Below are 25,804 nucleotides of genomic sequence, written 5' to 3'. Positions count from 1 at the left end.
AAGAAGCAAGAAGGCCATCCACTAGACACTCATGTGTGTGTAAGTGGAAAGGTTTTTATATGTGTTGCATTCAAAACAATTGTAACCCAACCAAAGGGTAGGAAGAGGTCATTCTACCATACCTGCTTTACCTGGCTAAAGCAGGCTTGAAGTCTCCTTCCATTAAGGTGCATTTAGCAGCTATCACTGCATATAGGCGCTCACCTTCTCAGCCTTCTTTCTTTCAGTCACAGGTTGTAAAAGACTTCTTACAGGGTCTGAAAAAGGTTTACCGCCTCCTTCACCACCCTGGGAGCGAAACCTGGTGCTATCAAAGTTGATGGGTCCGCCTTTCAAACCTATCCACAAAGCAACCTTGCAACACCTTACTTGGAAGGCGGCTTTTTTGGTGGCGATCACGTCAGCTCGCACAGTGAGCGAAATACAGGCCCTCTGCTCTAAGGAACCTTATACTGTTTTCCATCTTAATAGGGTCGTATTGAGGACCCATCCCTCTTTCCTTATGAAGGTGCTGTCAGATTTCCATGTGACTCAGACTATCTCGGCCCACTTTTTTCCCTAATCCCTCCACTCCAGTTGAGAGGGCTTTACACTCTCTGGACCTAAAAATAGTTTTAAAATTCTACCTGGATAGGTTCAGGTCCATGAGAAAATCTGTTCAGCTATTTGTTAACTAGGAGTTGATCAGAACAGGTTTTTCAGCTTCAAAGCGGTCCATTTCCAGGTAGATAGTTTCATGCATCAAATTAGCATATCAATTAGTGCATGGCCCCTTGGGCCTACTCCCAAGGCGCATTCCACGAGAGGAAAAGCGGCTATGACTGCTTTTCTTCATAACGTGCCTATCTCTGAAATCTGTAAGGTGACAACTTGGAGGTCTGTCCATACTTTTACGAGGCATTATTGATCTGTTCAACAGCTGATGGCGGCTGTTATTGTATGTTGGGTCATTCTTCCTCTCATTTGCCTGCAGGTGGAAGATGGTCTTGCTATTCTATTCAGTGCTTATGACTATTGATGAGGATCCCCTGGAAGTGAAGGATAAGTTACTAACCTGTAATCCTAGTTCTCTTCCAGGGGTATCCTGATCAAAGTCATAAGCAACCCACCCACCTCCCCAGGCAAATGAGATTTTCTTCATTGTTAAAGGATATCTTTGTGCCCTGTTCTTCAGGGTTACGCAAAGAACAACTGACCTAACTGTCACCCCTGAGGCATGATGGGAAGCTATGGGTCATGGGTGCCTTAAAGGCACAGTACCAGTTTTGTATGAAAATGCTTTCATTGTCTATGCTATTGGATTACAATGCAGCCTGTAGGATAACAATGTCTATTTTATTTGCAGTTTTTCTTCACGAGGTTTACTCATTAAAAACAGAGTTTAAGTGCTACTTGCCCGCTTGTGTTTTTATATATATATATATATATATTATGTATTTTGCAAAATCAGTTTGTGTTTTATTACATTGTTTAGCCTCCTAGATGGAGCTGCATTGGTGTGAGAAAAAAGGATATATGTGTGTGTGTATATATATATGTTTTTCATATATAATTTTTATTATTTGCGGGGTGCCCACACATGGGCGGGAATAAGAACTAGGATTACAGGTAAGTAACTTATCCTTACTGACCTTTGGTAACACTCTTTCTGGTGGGTACTCTAACCACAGACTCCTCACCGGCCTCCTGTTTTGTGGAATGGACTCTTTACATCTAAAAAATGGTCTCTAATTCAAGACCTGAAGGCTGGCACAAACAATTGTTTGTGGTGGTCTGTGTTCAGCACCCTTGATGTCAGTGTGCATGGGTGGTGCCTGTATGTGGCTGCATGCCGGAAACAGCAACATGACACATCTACTGGCGCAAAGCAGCTATGCTGAAATATCTTCCAGATCCAGTCTAGCGCCTTGTGATGTGCTAGAGGTCAGGAATCTGCAGTTTGAGTATCGACCAGAAAGACCATAAGCAAATGTAAATAACGTGTTCTTTACAGATGCCGTCTTCACTAGAAATTATAAGGACTATATCTCTGTGTTTTTAGAAGTTAACATATGAGGAGAGTAGCTGGCCTTTATGCTCAAATAAGTGCCTGATTATGCCACCAGAAATACTGGCCGGATTAGGCCTTAGAAATTTACTTTGTTGGGAAACCTTATTTGCAGACTCTACAGATTAAGTGAGTGATTTACTGCCAAGTTTTATTTCTTCTATAGGTAGGTGTAATCTGGCACCTGCTAAACCTTTAACACATTTGAGGAATGTTTCTGCTATGCCTTCAACTTATGTTTAAGCTTCTTTTATTGCTAGACTGTGCGGCCTGAACAGGCAAAATCAGGTTATGCAGTCATCTCTGTGATCGCTTAACCAGATTTTGAATGCTCAGGAAGAAATCTTCTGCGAGTGCCTACATCGCTCCACACAGACATCAGATGCAATTGAGAGCATGAGTAAAAACAAGCATTTGCAATGCAATAGGTCTCATATTTGTTGAAGTTAGAGATGTTGGTGTTGAAAATAACAATGTTTTTTACTTTCGTTTTTTTTATTTGCAGTGGAGTTATTATATTTGCATAGCCCTACTGCCAATGGTATAAAAAAACAAACATAAAAAACATTGTCATTTTCAAAGCCAACAGCTCTAACTATGCGAGACCTATTGCATTAGAAATGCTATTGGTCTTGCATTTTTTGGGAGTTGGAGTTATTGGCATTATAAATGGTCAATGTTTTTACCTAGCCATGTTCCAGGGTGCGGTACCATAGGTGGCCAAAAGTAGTCCCATGGGCCCTCTGATGGCCACATATAGTACTGCACCCTGCAAAGTTGGAGTTATTGGCATAAATATGGCTCCCAGTTTATTTTTATTTTTTTACATTTACGTCTGTATTTATTCATATTTATTTTTTGCCCATCTTATTAGTATTTATCCATATTTATTTTGCAAATATATAGTCATAAAATTGTATATTTCCACATTTAACTGATAAACATGCACTCCTACTTTGCGGCCTGTCGCGTTTTATCAAATTAAGCAGCCAAATATAGCAAAACACTATACGTTCAGGTAAATATGAGCATTATATTACAAATATTTTACCATACACCTGCGTTTAGGGAAATCTGAACCTATTTTTAACTTTCCATGCTGCCTATCTGCTCAGTTGTCCTAGAATTCACAAAAAACAGCATGGCAGAGTCAGCCACAAGAAGCACACTTTTCTGCATTTTTCCGCTTTCAAAAATAAATACAGACAGGAAACACTTCGTTTTCAGTCTGTAATTATCTGTAAAAATCAGTAAAAATAGAATACTGGGAGCCTTAATTATAAATGCCAATGTTTTTTTACCTAGCCATGTTGCAGAGCGCAGTACTATATGTGGCTAAAGAGGTTGCATGGAACCTCTTTTTGTCACATATGGTACGCACCCTGCAGAAGATATGGTAAATTCACCCTACCCATAATGCATTGCATGCAAGACAGTACCACAAGTACATTCAAATAGCTATGTCTATATATACAATTAGTAACTTAGGAATGTGACAAAAGAATTATATTAATTCCAGATTAGGTTGTACTCTGTGTGGAGCTGATGAAGGGAAATGTATAGAAGGTCTCATGAAAATGTGAGATGTGCTAGCTAGTGGGTAAAATAACCACTGCCAGCCTTGCTTAGGATTAAGTGTGTGTTCTGCCTGAAGCCCTTCAAGAAAATAGTGCTCGGACGTTGTAATTAAAACCTAGGGAGTAACAACATATGTAACGGGGGTGTCCTCATGGGAGGTTACAAGAAGAGACAATGCAATACTAAGGAGGGACTACTAAGCCTACTGACCAATGAAAAGCCACCATTTACAAAGGATGGGGGAAAGGACTCAATTGAAAAGGGGGAGGAGGAGCTTTATGTCCATATCCTGAATACAGCATGTCTCGAAGAGACAGTGCAAGCACTGCCTAGGCGAGACCTAATCATATTTACAGGTCTAACAGGTAATAGAGCAATCACACTCGGAATCTCAATGCCTGGGTCCCTTCACTTTTTATATTACAGTCCCTAAAGAAATTAAGAGTCATAATGCCTTTTCTGTATTTTTACCTTCTAAATACTCTACACCTAAGCTTTAACTGTGCCTCACTTTCTGAAGGAAGTTGAACAGGTGATACTCCTAGGACTGCTTGATGCATACATCTACCTACAAATCTAGGCCTCCAAGAATTCTCAGCCTTGTAATTTATGATGTGAACCTCTACTAATACAAGGTTCTTAGGTTTGGCTTGAATATTAACCAAGATGCAAATAGTATATTCAACCCAACCTAAGAGGCTATGACATCCATCTGCCTCCATTTTCTGAGGGCTAGCCCATCAAAGCTTCTTCTCTATATAGGACTCTTGGCCTTTCCCACAATATTCAAGGTACTTTACCAATTGCAGCTGTTTTCATCTTTCAGGCAAAGCCCCAGAATCCTGATCCCTGGCCTGAACGATGTGGTAGGTTATGAGGTTTCAGAAAATCCCAGGTATTTTGGGCTCTCGTCCGCATCTTGTTCTTTATGCCACAGAACTTTAACATCAAATAACTAATTTTGATCACAGTGTACCTGAAGTCAGGTCTGTCTTGGTGAAGTATGAAGATCCCAATTTTTTGAGGGGGTGAGGGATTTCTTTGTTCAGCCCTCAAACTGCATATATATATATATATATATATGGAGAAGTGTGGCTCACTGGTTAGAGGAGGCAGACCCTGATGCAGAGGTCAGACCCGGGACCAGGGTTCAATTCCCGACGCGGCAGGGTCTTGAGCCCAAATGTCCACGGACTCGATAATTCTCGCCTCGGTGCCTACTCGAATCATGGGTTCACACTCTGCAGCTCTGGGCAATAGCTTGCTTAATCTCCACTACGGCCCCCCCGCGGCGGGATGCCTGGTCTTCACCTTGGGGATGCCCAGTAGGGGTAATCTCGCAGGGAAAGCCAGGACGGGTTCCCAAAGCAAGCGCTAAGAGACCTGTCGGTGATTTGGCGCTATATAAATCGAAATTAACATAACATAACATAACATAGCCGCAAACACCACAAATTACAGTTCAAGATTTAATCTGGTCATTTTTGAGAAGTGGAGAAACATGCACCCCAACCTTCAGCAATTCACGTTGCCATCCTATAACTCTCCTGGGGTAAATCGATTCAAAACCAGTCAGACAATACCACTGATGTGATTTAATTCATAAATACTAGACACTGAAAGGAGGGGCTGGGGGGACATAGATGTCTAACACCAGAATGCCTTCATGCTAGGCCTATAATCACAACCATCGCCAGGGAATGAGGAACTTGAATGCTCTGAGGAGGCTCCTTCTTGGCAAAGCACAGCACAGCTTAAATCAAAAGACAATCCACATCAATAAGGTCTGTTTGAGGACTGCTTTTCTTAGCACCAATAAATTGGACAGCTGATAGACTACCAAGTCCTATCAAGCAGTGTAGCCACTCCTTTTAAAGGGACATGGCATATTGGAGAACACTGGGAGCATGAGGAACTGTTTCACACTAAAAGATGCTACTACTTTCCGAGGAAAGGATGCTAGAATCCAAAGCATCAACTTTGGGGAAATCGTGGTATGCTGCAGCTGAACACATTTTTCCTGCATTTACTGACACAACCTTCAAAAGAAATGGCGAGGAGAAAAAATGCCTTGAGGCTTAAAATTGTAATTGCAGTTATATAGCATTTACTGCCCGACGAGGCATCGAAACGCTTTTTCAGCGAGTAGCACACTACCCTGGAACCCAAAAAGGATTAGTGGTGACGTAGTATAGGGCAATATTAAATTAACTGCAGCGGTGGACATGTGAAGAGTTTGCATTTATATAGCACTTGCTACCCCTGAGGAGTTGTCAAAATGCTTTTCGGCAGGTAGCACGCTACTCCGGAACACAAACAGGATCAGTAGGGAGTTAGTATAGGAAATATAAAATTAATTTGAGCAGTGGACATGTTAGTTGGATTGAAAAGGATAGTGGAGGAATAGAAGAGGGAAGGGTCTAGAAAGTTTTTTTGCTGAGCTCATATCAGTAGGAGGAGGTTGGGGATGAGTAAAAGGGGAGGTGGACAGGTGAAAAGTCATAGAGAAAGGTTTGAAAAGGCTTTTGTGGGAAATCTGAAGAGTTAAAGAGGTATGAAATGATGCAAGGAGTGAAGAGTCTAGAAAAGGTTATTTTTGTGGATCATAGTAGAATGGGCTTGGGGATGAATCAGAGAGAGGTGGTATAGGATATATTGCGAGAGGTATAGGGTGAGAAATAGAGTAGTGCTTTGGAGATGCTGAATTAGAAAAAGTCTCAGTAAGCAACAGTGCATAGACACACAGCAATAAAGTAAGGGGCAAATAAAGACCCCTCTGCCGCATGATTAAATAAGCCTGGGGAAACATCTGAAAAACAATTGCCAGCCTCTAAGAAATGGATGACTTTAATAAAGAGAGCTGGTCAGGTAAACAAAGAAAGGCCTAAAGGGCTTACAGCAAACCCTTGTTGCACCAGCGACGAAACAAACAAAACACAGGTACCTTGGCTTGATGAGGATCTACCAGTCTGTCTTAACACCAGGTAACAAACCTAGACCAGCAGCCAGAGTAAATGGACTTGGTGGATGGACTACAAGCAGTCAAAATCACATCCACCAACTCTGGTGGAAGGTCAAAGCTATTTGGTTGGTTTTGTTCAATCTCCTTGCAAGGAGGGATGGATTGTGGAGGCTTGCGTGCAGAATTCTGTCTTCCTGTTGAGACACAGGATACTATGGCAAAAGTAGTCAAAGTGGAGAGCAGATGCTCAGATCCAGCAGGTCAGGGTACAAGACTCATGGAGTCCAGTGTGGGGCTATCAAGATAAGCTGGGCCCAGTTCTTTCTGACCATTTTGTGGAATAAGAGGTAGGAGTACCATCAAAGGCAGAGCAATAAACAAGTTGTAGCCCTCCTGGTTGCGGCTAATGAAAAGTCATTAACCCACTTTGTCATTAGTTGGATCCAGCTGATCGGGAACAGTTAACCAGCAGTAGCAGCAAAACCAGACAAGAAAGACCCTGTGTAAAGCAACCGTAATTTTTACAAGACACCTCAACAGACGCTGATAGCTATTGTGTCCTGGGCTTCTTATCATTAACGCTTGGTCTTAGGAGGTCACAACATATTGTGGTTGATGCTAGATCAATAAGACTGTTCATATGCTTCTTAAGTGAGTGTGCCTCCTAATAATCAAGCCTTTCACATATCAAAACATGCAGGGATTCAGAGGTTCCCTGGATTGTGTGTCCTCACATTTGTTAACAACATACCTGGCTGGGTAACACCTCTCTCTTTCAATGCGTGTTGCATGACCAGTATGTTTTAAAATTTCAGTACATGCTATGACCTGTTTCATTGCCAGCACTATTAATGGCAATTTCAACACCCAAAAAGGATCAACCAGCTTGGTATTGGTGCCTCAGAAGTACATCCAAACCCAATAAGGAAGTCTACCTGGTTCAAGAAGCATCAGCATTGTTAAAGGTAGCATAAAAGATCTATAACTTAAAAATACTTTATATTGTTGTCAGTGTCTCCTGTATTTCGTAGAAGGAACCAGAAAAGGAAGGGGTGAATATACCTCAGCAAGCCCTGCACAATGAAAGCCGACTCAAAGCCTTAGGGTCGCATTGCAGGAGAAGACCGGTCTCAGATCCTGTGGGGACCCAACCACCAGCACAGCCTCTAGACAGGGCATGATACCTCACACCATCCTGGTTGTGTAGTTCATTTGAGCCTGCCTGTTCAAGGTAGACAGCTCCACGTTTTTGGTAAGATGTTGCTGCTTCACCAAAAACCTGATTTCCACCTGGTCCAGGTGACCAACCCATCCCAGAGGAACAACATATGTTACAGCCATCACCTCTGGAAGTACAGGCAGAATGGCCCACCACATGCGAGGCTGGCATCCATCATTCACCACTGAAGGCACCTGGCTGTCTCTTAACATATGCAGATGTCGCGAGAAGCACCTTCAGTGTGGGGTCCACTGAAGGCGATGCATCCACTGCCAAGCCCACGTGCCAAAAGGCATCAGGAACCAGCAGTATGCACAAGATTAGATCACCCAGAAGAACCTTCAAAATCATCCGGGCCTGAACCAAGGCCCAGCCCGAAACATCGTCATTACAGAATACCCCAGACTCGAGGCAGAGATGCCTTCAAAACCTCAAGTCCAGGATGGTCTGTAAAGGAAATCATCTACATAGGGAAATAGATCGCTCCTGCCCAGATGGAACCGCATAAATAGCTGTTCAGTGTGGGCAGGAGCAATGCAGACTCCTGCAGCACGCAAAGAAGCAGCAGGGGCCCTCGGGCTCCCTCTCAGAACTCATCTTTTGTTTGTGTGGGCCCTGGGGCACCCACCAATGTTACAGTGAGTCCTCTGGGGGATGGGATCCCGAGGGGCTTAATAGGCTCAGAAGGCCACGCGGCCACCCTCCCCTTTCAAATATAGACACCCTGGGAGATGGGGTCAAGAGGACTTAATAAAGCTCAGTGAGAGGGGCAGCACAGTCCTCCTCCCCCTTAAAATATGGCCTGAGAGTAGGGTCCATGGTTCCCCCTTTTTATTGGTGCCGAGTATGTAAAGGCGGCAAATCACGGGCAGGTTCCGCCTATTGGCCTCGCCACTTCCACATCCGTAGTATGCAACAGTGTTTTTGCCATTTTTCAGGCTGATGGACAGTGTGTTTTCTGAAGGGCAGAGTTGGCCTTGCTGGGATTTGGTCTTGTGATTTACATGGTGTAGCATATGTTGGAGGCTAACTTTTACACCACAGAACCACCTTTCATGCTCGACTTTGGTCTGTATCAAAGGCCTCTGAAGCCTAAGGTGACATAGCAAAGGTGGATATTGCACCTGTTAAGAAATATAAATGTAACTTGAGTTGTAAACGTTCAGGGCTCTTAAGTTTCCCAGGTTCATGTGTGAGTGGCTTAAACAGGCCACTTTTTGCATTCTGAGATTTAGAGTCCATCATTTTTATTAAGCGGGAATATAGCACGGTACACAGCCCAGCTACCTACATCACCTTGCTGGCAGGGCGAAAACTCAGTGCAATGACACAGCGTTTGAGTCTACATCGCGGAGGGCAACCCAGCGTTTTCCGGAACTGGGGAGCTGCCCCACTTGTGCTGCAGTTTCCGCCTTTTATCCAAGAACGAACAAAAAACCCAAAAACAAGTCAGAAACACCCCCCCCCGCAAAACAACCCCCCTCCCACTCCCACCCTGCTCAGCATCAGCTTCTATCGTCTCAGCTCACTTCCCATGATCCACTAGCTCAGTCTGATAACATTCAGTCCCCAGACTTGGTCACTGTTGACTCCAGGGGAATGAGTTGCAAAATCTGCAAATATTTCGGGCAAGTTACCTCTCGGAGGTCTTTGGATAAGAGCTGCAAAAACGGGCCCCATAGTTGAGCATATTCCGACCCTTTCCCATCCATCCCCATCGAGAGCCGTTCCATCGCTAAAATGTGCCAAAGCGTTTGGAACCAATCCCGAGGGTCGGTTACAGCCGGGGAGTTCCAGTGTGCCAGGAGCACCTGCCTCGCAGCCAACAGCGCCAGTGCAATCTGTCTACCCTTCAGCGTGCACAGGGGAAAGACTTTAGGGTAGGGAAGCCCCAGCAGCGTGTACTCGGGAGACCGGGGCAATGTAATCTGAAACGCAGCGTCTAGCTCATCCAAGATCGTGGTCCAATACCTCTCCAACTTCGGGCAATGCCATAACAAATGCGCCAGTGTGCCTGTGAGGCCACACCCCCGCCAGCAGAGGCCCGACTTGGAAGCATCCCAAGCCCTAATGCTCGCTGGGGTATAATACCAATATGCCGCTACTTTGTAGGCTGACTCGGCACCCGCGGTGCTAGAGGCCGTGTGCTGTGCGCGGTAGAAGACATGCTCACACTCCTATTTCGTCAGCGGGCGTCCCAGCTCCGTTTCCCATCTAACTTGCGCCGATATACGTCGCCTCCTGGGCTTATGCACAATCATCGCGTATAGCTCTGAGATGAATCTCCGGTCGTCTTTCTTACAGACCAACCATTTTTCGAACGCTGTCAAAGGTCGGGACATGGAGGCAACGTTAGCTGGCTGGATGACCCAATGCGCCACCTGCGAATAGTGAAAAGCATCAGCCATCGGCAACTGAAAGAACTCCGTACGTAGCCGGTGGAACGGAATCAAACCATCTAAATCAAAGAGGGAACCTACCCTCTTGCAGCCTTCCTCTCGCTAGCGATGGAAGACCAAGAACGCGCGGCCCGGTGGAAAGTACGGGTTGTCCATGATAGGGGTCATCGGGAATGGGAACGTAATCCACCCTTTGCGTTGCGCCAGTTGATCCCATGCTGTGAGGGTCGGGGACGTCACCGGGGAGGAGTAAAGGCCCCTGTGTTTGCGCGGCAGCCATAGCTCCCACCAGATATTGCAACCTGCCACAGTCTGGTCCATAAAGTTCCAATGTTTACTAGACATGGGCCTGTTCCATTCGACTATATTACTAAGAATGGTTGCTTGGAAGTAGGCGGTCAGCATAGGAAAGCCCAGCCCTCCGGCCGCCTTCTGGGTGACCGCTACGGACAATGACTGCCGCGGTCGTTTATTGTTCCATAAGAACCTATTGAGGAGCCCCTGCAGCTTCCGGAGGATGCCTTGCGGAGGGCTTAACGGTAACATTTGAAAGAGGTATAGTATCCGTGGGAGTACAGTCATTTTCAGGGCCGCCAGTCTCCCATACCAGGCCAAATTAAGACGGGACCGGTCCGAAAGGGCTTTAGTAACCTGGTCAATCAGCAGCGCATAGTTCCGGGACACCGTTTTGGCAATAGAAGGGGCCAACCGGATACCCAAGTACAGGATGTCAGACGGAGCACACTGGAACTCGAAAATCTGCTTCAGGTCCCGGACATCCGCCTCAGGAAAGGATAGATTGAGGATTTGTGATTTGGAGAAGTTAACTTTGAAGCCTGCCACTTTCTGAAATTCCGATAATTCCCTCGAAAGGCTGCACAGAGAGGAGTGGGGATGGGTAAGTGCTAGGATGACATCGTCCGCATAGAGACTAATCTTATGAAGATCAGCCCCAAATGTAATCCCGGTGATGTCCACATTCGACCGAACGCGCTGAGCAAACGGCTCCATATAGCGCGCAAAAAGCAACGGGGAGAGGGGGCACCCCTGTCGCGTCCCCCTGTCAATGGGAAAGAGAGCTGACCTACAGCCATTTACACGCACCACCGCCTGGGGGGCCCGCATAAATGCACTGAATCCATCGCAGGAATTTGTCCCCCATTCCGAAGGCCTTCAGCACCGCAAACAGCAGCCATTTCGTGTTGTCTCCTCCTTGCCATGTAGTAATAAATCCCGAATGGTCGGGCTCGATGATCCCGTCCATCAGGGGGCTAAGCCTCGCCGCCAGCACACCCGCAAAGAGCTTGGCATCAATATTGAGTAGCGAGATCGGCCTGTACGATCCGCAATCTTTAGGGTCCTTCCCTGGTTTGAGAAGGACCGTGATGACCGCCCCCGCGTCAAGAAAAGAATTAAAAAGACGAGTCGGGAGAGGAGCCAGCTCCCTACAGAAGGTTTTTAAAAAATAGCAGAAAAACCATCCGGCCCCGGCGACTTCGCAACCTTTAGCTTTGTAATGGCCGAGATGACCTCTTCAATGCGAATCTCCGAGTCCAAACTCTCCGCTGAGTCCCGATGTAAGGGGGTAATTCCACACGTGGCAAGGTAGTCCGCGATTCCCCTAGCAGGCACTCCTTCTGCCTGATACAGGGACCGATAAAAGTGGCAGAAGGACTCTACAATGGCAGAGTCCGTGGTGTGCTCCACCATCTGCAAGTCCCGAACAGCGTGGTCAGCAGAGTGCTCGCCCGGAGCCTATGTGCAAGCATCTGCCCCGCCTTATCGCCACAAAGGTAGAACTTGTGGCGCAGACGCAATAGGGCATGCATGGCTCTATCCATGTCAAGATGTTTCAGCATGTGCCTCTTTGTCTCCAATTCTTTCCAAACCCTTGGCGCTCCGGTTCCCTTATGGATCGCCTCCAGGGCACTCACCTCCCCCTCTAATTCCGCTCTATTTTCTTTGCGCAAACTAGAGTATGTCGCTGCAATCGCGATAAGTTCACCCCTTGCTACCAGCTTCAGGGCCTCCCGAACCGATGTTAGAGGAGTGTCCCCCACCTAGTTTTCAGCAAGGTAATGTACGAGGACCTCCCGCATCTTTGCCACCACCGAGTTGGAATGAAGTAGGGAATCTCGAAGGCGCCAACCCGCGGCCGGGGGTCTAACACCACTAGAGGTAAGGACTACAGAGATAAGCGCATGGTCTGATAAGGAACGCAGTGCAATGTCTGCTGCAGATAAGTGGGGCATCAGTGAGGACGTAGCTAAAAAGTGATCCAGGCGCGCATAGGTCCTATGGGCCGCTGAGTAGTACGTGCAGTCGCGTTCCTGGGGATGCTGAGTGCGCCATACTTCATGCAACCCTCCGTTAACAGCCACTGGCCCCCCTACCCCCCCCCCACCCCCCGGGACATTGCTCCCGCCTGGTTGGGCCGCTGCCCCGATCTATCAGCTTCTGCCTCCATGACAATGTTCAGATCTCCACACACCAGAACTAGGGCATCCGGTGACGCCAGGACCTGCGAGAGCGCTGCCTGCAAAAAGGGCTCTTGATTCGTGTTTGGAGCATAAATGGACAGCGTCCCCCCCACTGTACACGTACAGCCAGAAACCTGCCTTTGATGTCTACTACCTGTAAGACGACTTTGCAGTGTGCGTGCACGCTAAAAAGAATGGCAACCCAGTTTTTCTTATTAGGCCCTAAAGACCACAGCTGCAGTGGGAAGCGCCTGTCCGCCATGCGTCGGGTATCTTTAGAGAGGAGATGGGTCTCCTGCAGCAGGCAGACGCTACCCTCTGCACCTTCCAATAGGGATAGGACAGCAGCACGTTTCACTGGGCTATTAAGGCCTCTAACATTGAGGCTCACCACCTTCAACTCTTTACTCAACATGGCAACAAGTGGGGTAGAACATCAACGCACATTCCCACTCTGGAGCTCTCATGGTCCCAAATCGCCCCCATTTCCCCCCCCCCCCCCCCCCCCCCAAGTTGATGCGGAGCCCCCAAAACAACACCGATCGCCTCCTCAACCCCTGCTCTCCAAGTGGGGAAAGGCTCTCCCCCCCACCCGTGGAGCGGGAAATGGCAAGCTCCCTTGGGGCCCAACATCTCTCTGCTGGGCACAAAGCGCCGCCGGGTTCGAGGGTGGGGGAAGGGCCCTACTGCCAGCTCTAGGCCGCCTCCACACTCCCCGAACCGCGGGCCCATCGCAACCAACCAGATTTCCAATCGAGGGATCGCCGGGCCGCCACAAGAGACAGTCTCAGCCGCACAGCCCCCTCCCGGGTCAGGGACACAGCTCCGCCCTCTAGCGCAAGCCAGCTGCCGGTCTGCGGACCAAGTCGCGGGAGAACCGAGGAGCCCCCATCTCACTCCTCACCTCTGTCGAGCGCTATGGGGCAAAGATGGGGTTCAGCACCTCCGGCGGGCGCCAGGCAGGGGGTCCCGGCCGCCGCGGGGTCCCAGCGGGGATCCCCGGCCGCTCCGCTCACCACAGCTGCACTCTCCGCTCCGGGCTAGAGATGCCCGCCCGCTGCCTCCGGCATCTCAGCGCCCTCTTCTCTGGCCTTTCCTCCGCCGCAGGGCTGACGGCTTCGCCCTGGGAGTCACATGCCTCCACGCACCTCCAACCACGAGGCCCTCCGGGCTCGCCGCCCGCCTGGGCCACACCTCACAGCGCCGCCGCTCCTCAGCACAGAGCCGCTAAATAGGGCCGTCAACCACCGCAGGGCAGCTCCGGGGCACAGGGCACCGCAATTCCTTGCACGGATGGGCGCCTAACAGGGCGATAGGACATGCGTCGCCGGAGGGACAAGAAAGCACGTCCTACTCCGCCGCCATCTTGGCCACGCCCTGCATTCTGAGATTTAGAGTCCTGTTTATCACATTATAAAATTCAGGGCTAAAAGACCTAGAATACAAAGTGAAAACATGGACTGGATTACACTCATATGGATCTAGGAAACTGGAGTGCTCTGGTATCCACTTTCAGCCGCTCCTGGTTTTTCCTTATCTTCTTTCCGTATAGTGCTGTATGACATGTTGGTGAGTATTTTCACTTTGATGGATTTGATTGTAATTATAAAAATATTTGTTGGCATGTGCAGGTTCCACAGAAAGTAATTTTCCTCTAACAAGATTTGGAATGAACGGGTACCAGGATAGTAGATAAAGGGATGTTTGTTTAAGAGTTCTCCTGTTTCCCTTTTCCATGTGCGACTAACTCCATATAATATAGAATTTTTCTTTGCATTCTAGTACTTGTGGTTCTGAATTTATACTGTGGTGCACTAGAAGGCAAAAACACAGGACTGGATTGGCTGGAAAGAAGAAACGTCCTCTGCATAGACAACTAACTATTTTTATTTAATATTCAGCACTCCATCGGAGTGAATGTGCTTTCTTGCTTTCTGCAATGTGTGCCGCTGCATGCTGTAAAACTAATAGTTTAGCCCTTTAAAGCTGCATCCTTTTGACTTTATCGATGCTTGTTCAACTTGCAAGATATTGTCATTTATTGCAGAAATGCACTTTTAATTTTCAATGAGTATACTGTTTGTAATGTTTATTATTTCTCTGTTGCTGCCCCTCAGGCACCCAAACTTCCATGTTTTGGGACTCTTGATCTAAATACATTGCATTTGCTTTCTGGTTAACTCACTGGCTAATTATGAGCCTAGCTTAATAGCCGTATGTAACATGCTTTGGAGAGCCAGTGGGTTTCTAATGCTGATCCTGTTCAGCATCAGAAAGGCGATAGGTGCAATGGAGGCGCAATAGATGTGCTGGGTGGGCATTTAAAAAGCCAGAAAGCCACGCAAGATGAAGAAGGGCTATAAAAGCACTGGAGAGGTGGAGCAACACAGAAAGCACAGCAGAGGTAGGGAAGTCATTGAGTTAAAAGGATGGTACAGAACATATGAACCTTGTAAAGTGGGTGGAGGTGGTGGGGTGGGGAGGGATTGTTGGGGAAAACACAAAATAGAGAAATAAAAGACCTGGAAAAAGAAGCAAGCAAATGAAATTGACAAGAAAGCCAGCCAGTGATCATTGATAATCAGTGGTCTGACCCAAATCCCACTCTTAAGTATTGATAGTGTACACACTAAGTTTTCAACAAAAGCCGTCTGTAAGCCAGACCAAAAAAGGAGACTTTGGGCATGTTACAATTTTTTTTCTTTAGTATTATAAAAAAAAGTTTAGGGTGGAATGTTTGCATTAACCTCAGTCACCTGTAATTACTCTGAGCTGCATTCAAATGTATAATTTATTATTTACTTACTGCGCCACTTCAGATAGGGACCACCAATTCTTATTATTTCTTCAATAGAAACAGTCCAAGTGAGCCTAGACCAGCAGGCCACATCCTCTTTGAATGGGAACAAACCATATCAGCCTTGTTTGACCACATTTGTCCCGTGGCACAGCAAGCAAAAGACCCACGGACATCTGACAAAAGTAATTCATTTTCGTCTTCCAAGTACACCTGCGTACTAAGAAGCAGCATAGTGTTCTACTGTAACTATGTGTAATAGTTAATTTTTTTTCTACTTTTAAAATTTTTCTTCCAACTGTATGGCATCATGAATATATGACGATACATCGCATGCAATTACAACGCGGTTGTTACAACGCAAGTGTTGTTACAAAGCGTTGCTATTAAATCGCCTACTTTTACCACACTTGCTATTACAACGCAAAGGCATGCGTGGTAAAGGCATACACTTGGTAAAAGTGCTTAAGGTAAGTAAATATATATAGATATATAAATAATAAAACCCCTTGGGTTGTCCGGGCTTCATAGAAAAAGAGGAATCTGACCTCCATGTACTCTAATTTTGTCCCCTTCATAAAACAGCTAGAGTAAGGTAGATTCGGCAATTATGCAACAACTTGGGCCTCAGGAACTACTTAGTAGTATACAGGATCCTGAAATACGATTCTTCTCCATTGATTGCATTTGCCACCTCAAGGTTTCTGTTCTCAATGTGGTGCACTCGCAGAGCTAGGATTAATATTACAGAAAGCCTGTGTAGTTAGGTTCCAGCAAAACAACTGCCATGAATGATAAGCTTCTCTTGATCCTTGGTAAACTGTATTCGTTCTATGTCTTTTTTCTTACTTTTATTGGTATTTTAACATACACAATATGTCATATTTGTATTGTGACCCCATTTATACTTTTAACTCAGTTTTATGTAAAGCTTTATATTATTCAGTGGATCAATTGTCTTAAATTTTATATTGTGTTTTCTATTCTACTTTTATGGTTGAAAACTGCAGAATTAAAGCTCTCTTTTTTTACCCCATAAAACAACCCTAAAATTACCTCTACTACCTCAGTACCCACACCCCCTAAAATCCTAAACATACCCTTACCACCCCCAAGACCCAACCCCTGATATTACCCTTTCCACCCCAAAACCCACCCTGAACCCCAAAATTACCCCTGGCACACCAAAACCCATACCCACCCTGAACCCCAAAATTAACCCTTGAAATCCAAACTCACCCTGAACCCTAATATTACCCTTGGGACCACAAACCCCACACTGAACACTAAAATTACCCATGGCACTCCAAAACCCATACCCACCCAGAACCCCAAAATTACCCCTGGTACCCCAAAACCCAAAATTAACCCTTGCACTCCAAACTCACCCTAAACCCTAAAATTACCCCTGACACCCCAATACCCAAACACACCCTGAACCCTAAAATTACCCTTGACACCCCAAAACCCAAACACACCCTGAACACCAAAATGAACCCTTGCACCCCAAACCCAAACACATCCTGAATTCTAAAATTAGCATTGACACCCAAAACCCAAACCCACCCTGAACCCCAAAATTAACACACCCCAAAATACATACCCACCCTGAACCCCACAATTAACCCTTGCACCCCAAAACACAAACACACCCTGAACCCTAAAATTACCCCAGGCACCCCCAAACCCATACCCACCTGAACCCTAAAATTACCCCTGGCACCCCAAAACCCATACCCACCCCGAACCTTAAAAATGACTTAGCAACCCAAAACCACCCTGAACCCTAAAATTACCCTTGCCGCCCCAAAACCCATACCCACCCGAAAGCTTAAAATTACCCTTGGCACCCCAAAACCCACCCTGAACCCTAAAATGAACCTTGGCACCCAAAAATCTATACCCCTACACCCCAAAACCCAAACCTACCCTAAACCTTATACTTACATGTAAAACACATATGCCTTTACCATTCATACTTTTACAACGAAATTTGTGTAAAGGATGTGTGGTAAAAGCATTTGCATTGTAATGCCATGCGTTGTAATGGCATTGTGATGTAATGGTTGTTGCGTTGTTACAACCCGTTGTAATGGCAATGCGTTGTAACATCTGCAATGTAAAGAATGTTTCCCTCCACGTGTAGGTGGCTGCCTGTTTTTTTTGTGCTTTTGATTGCCAGCTTCCCAACGCCAAACATATTAACCTTGCCAGTGCTTGTTTTGGTTTGGGCTTATCCTGGTGCCCTTCTCTAGCACAGAATGCAACTGCAGCAGAAGTTGCGTTTATGGTGTAAACGAAGTGACGAACTTTGCAGAAGACTCATAAATTGTAAAAAAGGAGAACACTTCATAAGAAGTTAAAGACAACACTACATTAAAATATTCTCACAATTGAGCCGTCCCTGGACCTTTTTCGCCTCAACCCACTCCGATATCTATCCGTATTGTCCTTGGTTTCATACAACAAAATGAGCGTTACTCTTCGATTATATAAGCTCTGTGCTCCCTATCCCTTTGAGGAACCTTGCAATCACTGAATCACATCCTTTCCAACTTCAAACAAGAGGGGAAAATAGATACAAAGTAAACAAGCCCGGTCCAGGCAGAGATGAGTGAAATCTATGGAAACCAGACACCTCTCCCCCACCATGGGCAGTGGCTCACACTGCCTGGGGAATGCAGCAAAGAAGTCTCTAGGGCTGTACAGCTAGGAGCAACTGAAGTGTCTGGAGCAATTATGTTAGAGGGGGGAGCTTCAAAAAGAGTGACTTCACATTTTAGTGCGTTAATGCGGGAACAGACACTAAAATGAGCTACCCTAAACTGTGATGCATGGCACTTGGAGGGTTGGGCAGCATATTGATTTCCTTACACCAAACTATTTTGTAGACGTTGGGGCATTTACTTATATGACAGGAAATCAACAGATCACTGGAAGCCTCGCGCACACTAAGAGGTGTTGTGCTGCATAACACAGCAAAGTTTTGTTGGGTGGATGAGGGGGCGGGGAAGCTCAAACCTAGTTTACATGACACCTGTTAACCTGTTGACCGCGGCGCGCATTCCGCTGCGTGCGAGCATTTTCAACAGCGCGCGGGGTTTAGACGGCCCGTGGTTGTCCTCCGTGCATGCCCACCGTCACGTGGGATGGCCGGGAGCCGTCCGCAGCACCGAAGGGGTTAATTAACCCAGTTCCAAGCGCACCAGCCGCATCTAGGAGATCAAACGCAAGCAGGACAACGCAAACCAACCAATTGTTATCTTTTTGTAAATCACCGCAGGCAGCAGCATATTTTTATGGGTTTCTAACGCTGGGTCCTGGTGGGGGTAAGCGTGCTGCCATTCTGTCTTTCAGTGGTTTTAGAAAGAAAGCAGCACTGTGTGTAGTGCATGAGGTTGGGGCGGACTAGCCATAGAGGGCTCCAGGCATTTCCCCGGTAGGCCGGTGGGGCTGGTTTTGGGCCCCTGGGGGGCCGTTTTTGTTACTGGGGGGTCTGCAAGATCAGCCCGGTAACAAAATCGGCCGAAACCGGCCCTCGCAAACTGCTCCGCTGCACTCTCCCTCACCCCAGGGAGGTGCAGCTGAGCAGTTTGCCAGGGCTGGTTTCTGTTCCCAGTCCGGCTCTGGGTTGGGGACATCGGGCATGTTTATGGACTCGCTAAGTGTTCACTGTAGAAGGCAGGACTTGCCAGCCGGCGCTAACAGCGTGCTACAGTCATGCTGTCTCACGGCCCAGAAATGGCCAAAAGCCCAGTCTGTGGGTGAGCAGAGCATGCGCTGGAAGCCATGGACGGGAGGGAAGGGGAACAATGGTGACACATGGAGGAAGCGCCCATAATGGCCCCGCTTCAGGAACATTAATCGCGGTGTCCGTGCAGATGAGGATTTATGGGGGGGGGGGGGGGGGGGGGGGGGGGTCAGGTGGGCAGCATATTTAAAACTTATAGCACGACGCCCATAAAGCGGAAACCGCGCTGAGCTTCTAAAAAGCTTTGCAGGAAACCACAAAGCGGTTAAAGAAACTAGTGCCGACAGACTATAATTAAAACTTTAGGTGTACCAACACAAGTAAGAGTGACAGTCCTCATGGGAGGCTACAAAAGAAGACAAGGCGGTACTAAGAAGCCTATTCGCGAATCAGAAGCCAGCACTTAAGGAGGACATCGACACGAGCCAATAACAAATATGGGCGGAGAGTGGGCCCGGCTTCAAGTACATACTCCAATCCAGCATGGCTCGACCTAAAAATTATCTGAAATCTTTGACGGAGGTGAATGCATCGTTGATTTATTGGCACGCAATCTCTACTGTAGTGACTGTCCATGACAAGTAAGTTCTCTCTTGTCTCCTAGTCTGAGAGCAAAGTCCATAGTTCTCCCTTTTAATTGCTGCTGAGTATGCAAAGGTGCTAAATCGCCCACAAGCGCTGTCTGTTTGGCTCCACCCCTTTCACGTTAGAAGTTATGCAACAGTGTTCCTGCCATTTTCCAGGCTGATGGACAGTGTTTTTCCAAAGTCAAGTTGTGGAGAAAAAACAATCTGAAACGTGGTGTTTGGTGGGTATACCAGGACACTCACCTTTATTTAAGGTAGGCCCTGGAGGAATGGGTCCCCGGAGCCATTATAGGCTCATGGAGGGGGCCGTGCAGCCCCACTCCCATCTTTAATAACAGGCCCGGCGACTAGTAAGGCTCTGGGAGAAGCACTCTATGTACCCTCCCAAATTTTTTTAATTGGTTTTGGACCCAGCTGATGGGGCCCTGGGGCCTATAAAGGCTCAGTGAGGAAGCCCCTCTCCTTCTTAATGCATTTTGGCCTTGGGATCGCATTCCCATCCCTTTGAAGGATCAGAGAGGGGTGCCCTGCACCCTTTCCCCTTTTTTTTGTTCTATTTGGCCCCAGTGATGGGGTCCCCAGGGCCTATGAAAGGCTCGGGGAGTGGGGCCCACAGCCCCATCTCCTTTTAACTGAATTAGGACTAGGGGACTGGGATCATCGGGCCCAATTAAGGCATGGTGATGGAGACTGCACATCTCATCCCCTCAATGTTTTGGCCTGCTGGTAAACGGTACCCTGGTCCTAAAGGCCAAGCCTATGCCGCACATGCCAAAAGCTGTGAACAACTTGGGGCTGACTGGCTCAGGGATGGGTTGAAGACAGGGCCTGGCTGAAGGCCGTGCGCATCGTCAATTTAGCTGCCTGTGGGGGAGGGGGCAGCACCAGTGCCATATATATGTTTTGGCGCGGGGTATGGGGTCCCTGTGGCCTGAAGGCCAACCTTATGCTATGCATGTAAAAGACGTGTGTGGCGTAGAGTTGGCTGCCTGCGGGTGGGCTTGCCAATTAACCCCCATATTACATTACTCCTAATATCACTGATATCACTGCAACATTAGCAATTAAATTGATGTTAAAATGGTACATGGCGCGAGTTATAGTTACCTTAGGGCGCGCGTTATAGTTTTTTGAGTTAACTAAAACTATAATGGGTGAATTTCTGTGGTTTTTAGACTTTCAAACTTTACATGGGTACTGAAAATGTTACCTAACTAACGTTACTTTGACTTTTTTTTCATATATATACATATATATATATATATATATATCTGAAAGGGTTCCCTGCACGATAAATCCACAGAAAACACAAAAGACTCGCACTCCAGGGTCCGTGTTTCAGAAATCGTTTATTGGCGACGCGTTTCGACCAGGCGGTCTTTTTCGTTAGCCCATATATATATATATATATATATATATATATATATATATATATATATATATATATATACATACACACACACACACACACACACAAATGGAAGGAGAGAACTTTCCAATTTTTAGGTAGAGAGCAGCTACTTTATATGAAACACTCTACACTACCACCCGCATCCAAAATCTGTTCACCTCAAGGGTATGTTTTAAGCGAAGTTTTAAGCATAGGATTAGAATAGTGCTATCCATGCTGAGCTAGAAAATCTACAAAGTCCTTTGCTATTTTTTCAGCAAATTCTTCAAGCATAGGATTAGCTAGTTCCATATATGCCAAGCTGAAAAATGACAAAAGCCTTTTCCAACTCCTGGCACAGTATTACTGCTTTGGATTAGTAAAATACCATCCAGGTCTACAAGGAATGAGTGACAGCAGTCCTTGACAGATGTTTTGCTCTTATTAGAACTCGCCAGAGTGACAGCTTTGTCCAGACACAATGTAGCACCCAGTATAAGTATGACTTAGACAGATTTCCCTGCTTTTATACTAAATCAGCAGATAAAAGTATCCATCAGAATGAAATGTTGCAGGCTACATTTAGGGTGTATAATCAAAACATCTGTAATAAAAATTTCGAAAAACCAAAGAATAGCTGCTTACCATGTGAACATGGAAGAATACGGAGTTTGTCCCCCTCCTCATATTCATCCAGGCATACGGCACATACATCGTACTCATCACCTGCAGATGAGAACAAATAATTATTTACAAAACTATAGCCGGAATGGTTACATAAGGAAAATCACATTTAAATGCATTCTTTGCATTTGAAAACTAAAAATATGTTTGGAAGCCATTGTTTCGTCTCACATGCTAGAAATCTCCTTGGATTTAAAAGTTGGAAGGTATATGTTTACTTAAAGGCCAACTCCTACAGTCCATTCTGATACTCCAAAACAGTCTGCTGTCCTAACGAAGGTCTCTATATTTCCACATTGACAATTTGAGATGGGTAGTAAAATTGAGAAAGTTTAAATATCTTTAGAAAATATAGATAAATGGGAACCTAGGATTGGTATGAACATCGAATATTGCCCAGCATGTTGACAACTGGAAGAACTCCAACAAATCTGACATCTTTTTGCTTGGTCATTCTGTCTCCATCTGGTTTTCTTCGTGACCTACCAATCTGGGTTCCTCCCACAAATCCTCATCTGCTGGTCAATCATCGTTTCTGGTGTCGCTGAGAGTCACAGGGGACTTTGAGGCCCAAAACCCTTTGCAGCTGAAGCGGGAGATTTTCATACCTCCCTGTATCATATATACTGCTGAAACAGCCCTACTGTGCACCAGGGAAAAACAGGGGCCAAGAGTCTTGTGCCTATCAGAGACAGGAAGAGGCAGGACAGGGCCATCCCCCTTGGCTATATCTCCCCGGAGGCATCTTGGCAGTGCTATACCTAGCTGTAACAGTGGAGTACTTGAGTCTGTGTTTATTAACACGATCAAGGGCAAAAGGACCCTTTGGATAATGCTGCAAGTACTGGTCCGAGGGAAAATCTGCAAAAAAAAACATACTGCAGAAAACTTCACTCTAGACTGAGGCTACAGGTTCCAAACCAAAAATCACTCACTTCTTCAAAGGTAATAAACAAAAAAAGCACGTCTAGCGTGGGAATCCTTCGCCCACATATTACAGTAGGTCTTGAAATTCTTGCTAAAACAAATGACTGTCACCCAATTGATTTATCAACTGCAGCTAACAATCAAGCACCAATGGCAGAATCAGCACATGCCTGCCCACACGTCATGCCCAGCATAGAATGATCAAACCAATATGCCCTGCTTGCAAGCTTGACATAAGAAATTTATGAGTCCAATGCTCCAAAGGCAGCAATAGAAGATATGGGTTTATTAATTTCCCACCTAAGGAGTGGACTTAATGCTGTGAAGTCCTTAAACTTAAGAGTGCTACAGCTATAGCCCGCCTGGCTGGGTGCAGACAGGGAACGGACTTGCTGCTACCCATTTTGAACTAGCTCAGAGGGTGCAGTGTATTGGGTAAAATAAACACCAGAACTTCTACGCATTGTGCCCCGACCAATGCTGATGGCTATTTCATGGATGGGAGCAACTGGTGACACATTAGGAGGGAAAACACTAGTACTGCAACACATTCAATAGATCTTCCAACACCTGACAAGGTCTGATCGTCCAATTAATCCACCCTCAATTTCCAACAGGAACCATATAATTCCATAATGGGCTGGAAAGGATGCCATTATTTATATGATGAGTCCCTAGATTACTGGTGGATCAAAGGGAGTCAACCGGGTCATTGGTCAACAAGGTGACATATAGGATCAGTCACAAGTGCATCTCTTAATACACTCAGATATCACCTTTGCGCAATGTCTGTCTAACGCCTGAAGCATCTATGTCAACATTAAAATAACTTTGAGAAGTCCTGCTGTTGCTGACAGTATATTGGTACTGAATGCCCAAACATATCCACTCTCAGGTTCCAATATTCAATTTATATGTGCAACGGATTTTCATACCAGCTGCAATGGATTTTCATACCAGCTGGTACTGAATGCCCGAACATATCCACTCTCCGGCTCCAATAATCAATTTATATGTGCAACGGATTTTCATATCAGCTGTACAATCAACTCTTCTGGATCACAACAGCCCAGAACTGAGTTAGTCAGCCACCTGAAGCTCATTGAAGGGGAAGGATAGATCCGCAACAACAAAACTCATAGAATCTAATGCAGAGGGTTCCATTTAATCTCCACTTAAAGAAGTCAACTGACTACACACCGCTGTGTCAGACATTACTTGTAATGACATTGTAAGCTTCTACATGCAGCCCTTTAAACTAAAAATCATCAATCCCATCAGACTCTCATGATTTGTTTTCATTGACTTCTGCAATATCAGCACTTTTAGTATATAAAGTACATAATCAGTGTAATTCCAATCTAAATTAACTCAACATGTAATGCTCCCCATGGCCAACTTGATGTACGGACCTAGTTCCACTCAATCAATCAATCAGTCTTTATTCGATAATTTTTCAATCATAAAAGACACAATACATCATAAAAATGTCGTAAAAAGGTAACATCCTAAAAACATACAAACTTACAAATTTAAAAGAATCATTATCGAAAGACCCTAAGAATATTTCATATTCCATATAAAAAAGCTTTAAGAACATTTTGAAATAAAATATTACATCAGACAATTACAGGAAAGGAACCGCTGACCGATCTGGTCTTAAGTGATGATTCCTAAGGGGGGGGGGAGAATTTTCCTTCGGAGTGACCATGCCCAAATAAGGAATTTCGCAGTGGCTATAACAATATCGGGTCGGGTATTTGTTACCAAGATATGCATTGCTACCATACCCAATCTCATACCTAGGTTGGAGCAAAGCGGCTTGAGCCACTTGCGACGGGGGCTGCTGCAGGCCGGACACTCAAACAATACAGGACTAATCGACTCTTCCTGGGATAGACACAGGGGGCAATTAGTATCTGGGACATTGTTCCAGTTTGCCGAGAACGATCTTAACGGAAGGGTGCCCACTCTGAATTGGTGATATAATTTCCTGTCGCCAGTATTCGTAATCAGGTTCCAGTAGGCCTCTGCCTCTACTACAAACTTATGGTCCATAAAGATACCTGTGAGCGTGTTACTGTCCACCACCGACAGGGTCTGCTTGGTAACCATATGCCAGTAAAGCGCTTTGCAGTCATTTTTGCTGGGAAAAGAATTCCCTATCGGGTCATCCCACAGGTGTCTATGCCCCATGTCATACAAATTGCACTTGAGCTTCTTAAGCCATTTGATTTTTGAAGACAAGTCAGCAATCCTAATGTACATTAGAGCCTGGGCATAGGTTTCCAATTCTGGAGTGGTCCATAGCCTCCTCCAGTAAGCTAGGGGTCTGAATCCTGCCACCTCGTCAAAAGAAGTATAGCCTAAATCTAATAGCAGAGGCTTAATCGGGGTGGATTGCGGGAGGGCAGTCAATGATCTCAGAAACGTATGTTTTGCCCTAACTAAGGGTGATAAATTTTTGAACCCCCAGAGTTCGGCACCATATATTATAGAAGCTCGGATTTTCCCATTATAGATTGATAGAGTTGGCCCCACCAGTTTAGAAGTTGAAAGTCGGTGTTCTTTTAATACAGCACCTGCTAACTGGTTATGCCCTAATACTAGAACATCTAACTGTGGTGTCCAGTTCATCCTCCTGCCCATAGTCACACCTAAGTATGTAAAGGTATCGGTTTGTTCCAAAGGTGCCTTGTTCAATACAGCTCTACCTTTAACAGATTTATGTTTATACAGCACCATGAACTTTGTTTTGTCAACGTTTACTATTAGGTCGTAGTTGTTGCCAAAATCAATAAATCTGTTTAGGGCACGTTGCAGACCTGATTGAGTTTTAGATAAGATTAAAGTATCATCTGCAAACATTAGAATGGGAACCCTTTGCGTGTTTGTATCGCGCTGGGATCGACTCCCGAAGGAGTATCTCCGCGCCTTTGGCAGCCATAATGCAAATAACGAGTACTGGCAGTGAATGCTAGCA

At 45.9% G+C, this 25,804-nt stretch overlaps 1 protein-coding gene across 2 annotated transcripts in view; it reads right to left on the bottom strand.

Moving 5' to 3' along the window:
* The window catches only part of RNF13 (ring finger protein 13), a 229,919-nt gene that overhangs the window by 16,908 nt on the left and 187,207 nt on the right, over positions 1–25,804 (bottom strand). For both annotated transcript variants that reach the window (XM_078668038.1, XM_078668039.1), the window contains exon 9: positions 21,856–21,936. In XM_078668038.1, coding sequence (XP_078524164.1) covers positions 21,856–21,936 — 81 coding nt within the window. The remainder of the gene's footprint in view (positions 1–21,855; positions 21,937–25,804) is intronic.

This window comes from Lissotriton helveticus, chromosome 11 (genome assembly GCF_964261635.1).
Source record: "Lissotriton helveticus chromosome 11, aLisHel1.1, whole genome shotgun sequence".
NCBI lineage: Eukaryota > Metazoa > Chordata > Amphibia > Caudata > Salamandridae > Lissotriton > Lissotriton helveticus.
Note: the sequence above shows the minus strand (reverse complement) of the source record. Positions and strands in the feature narration are given on the sequence as shown.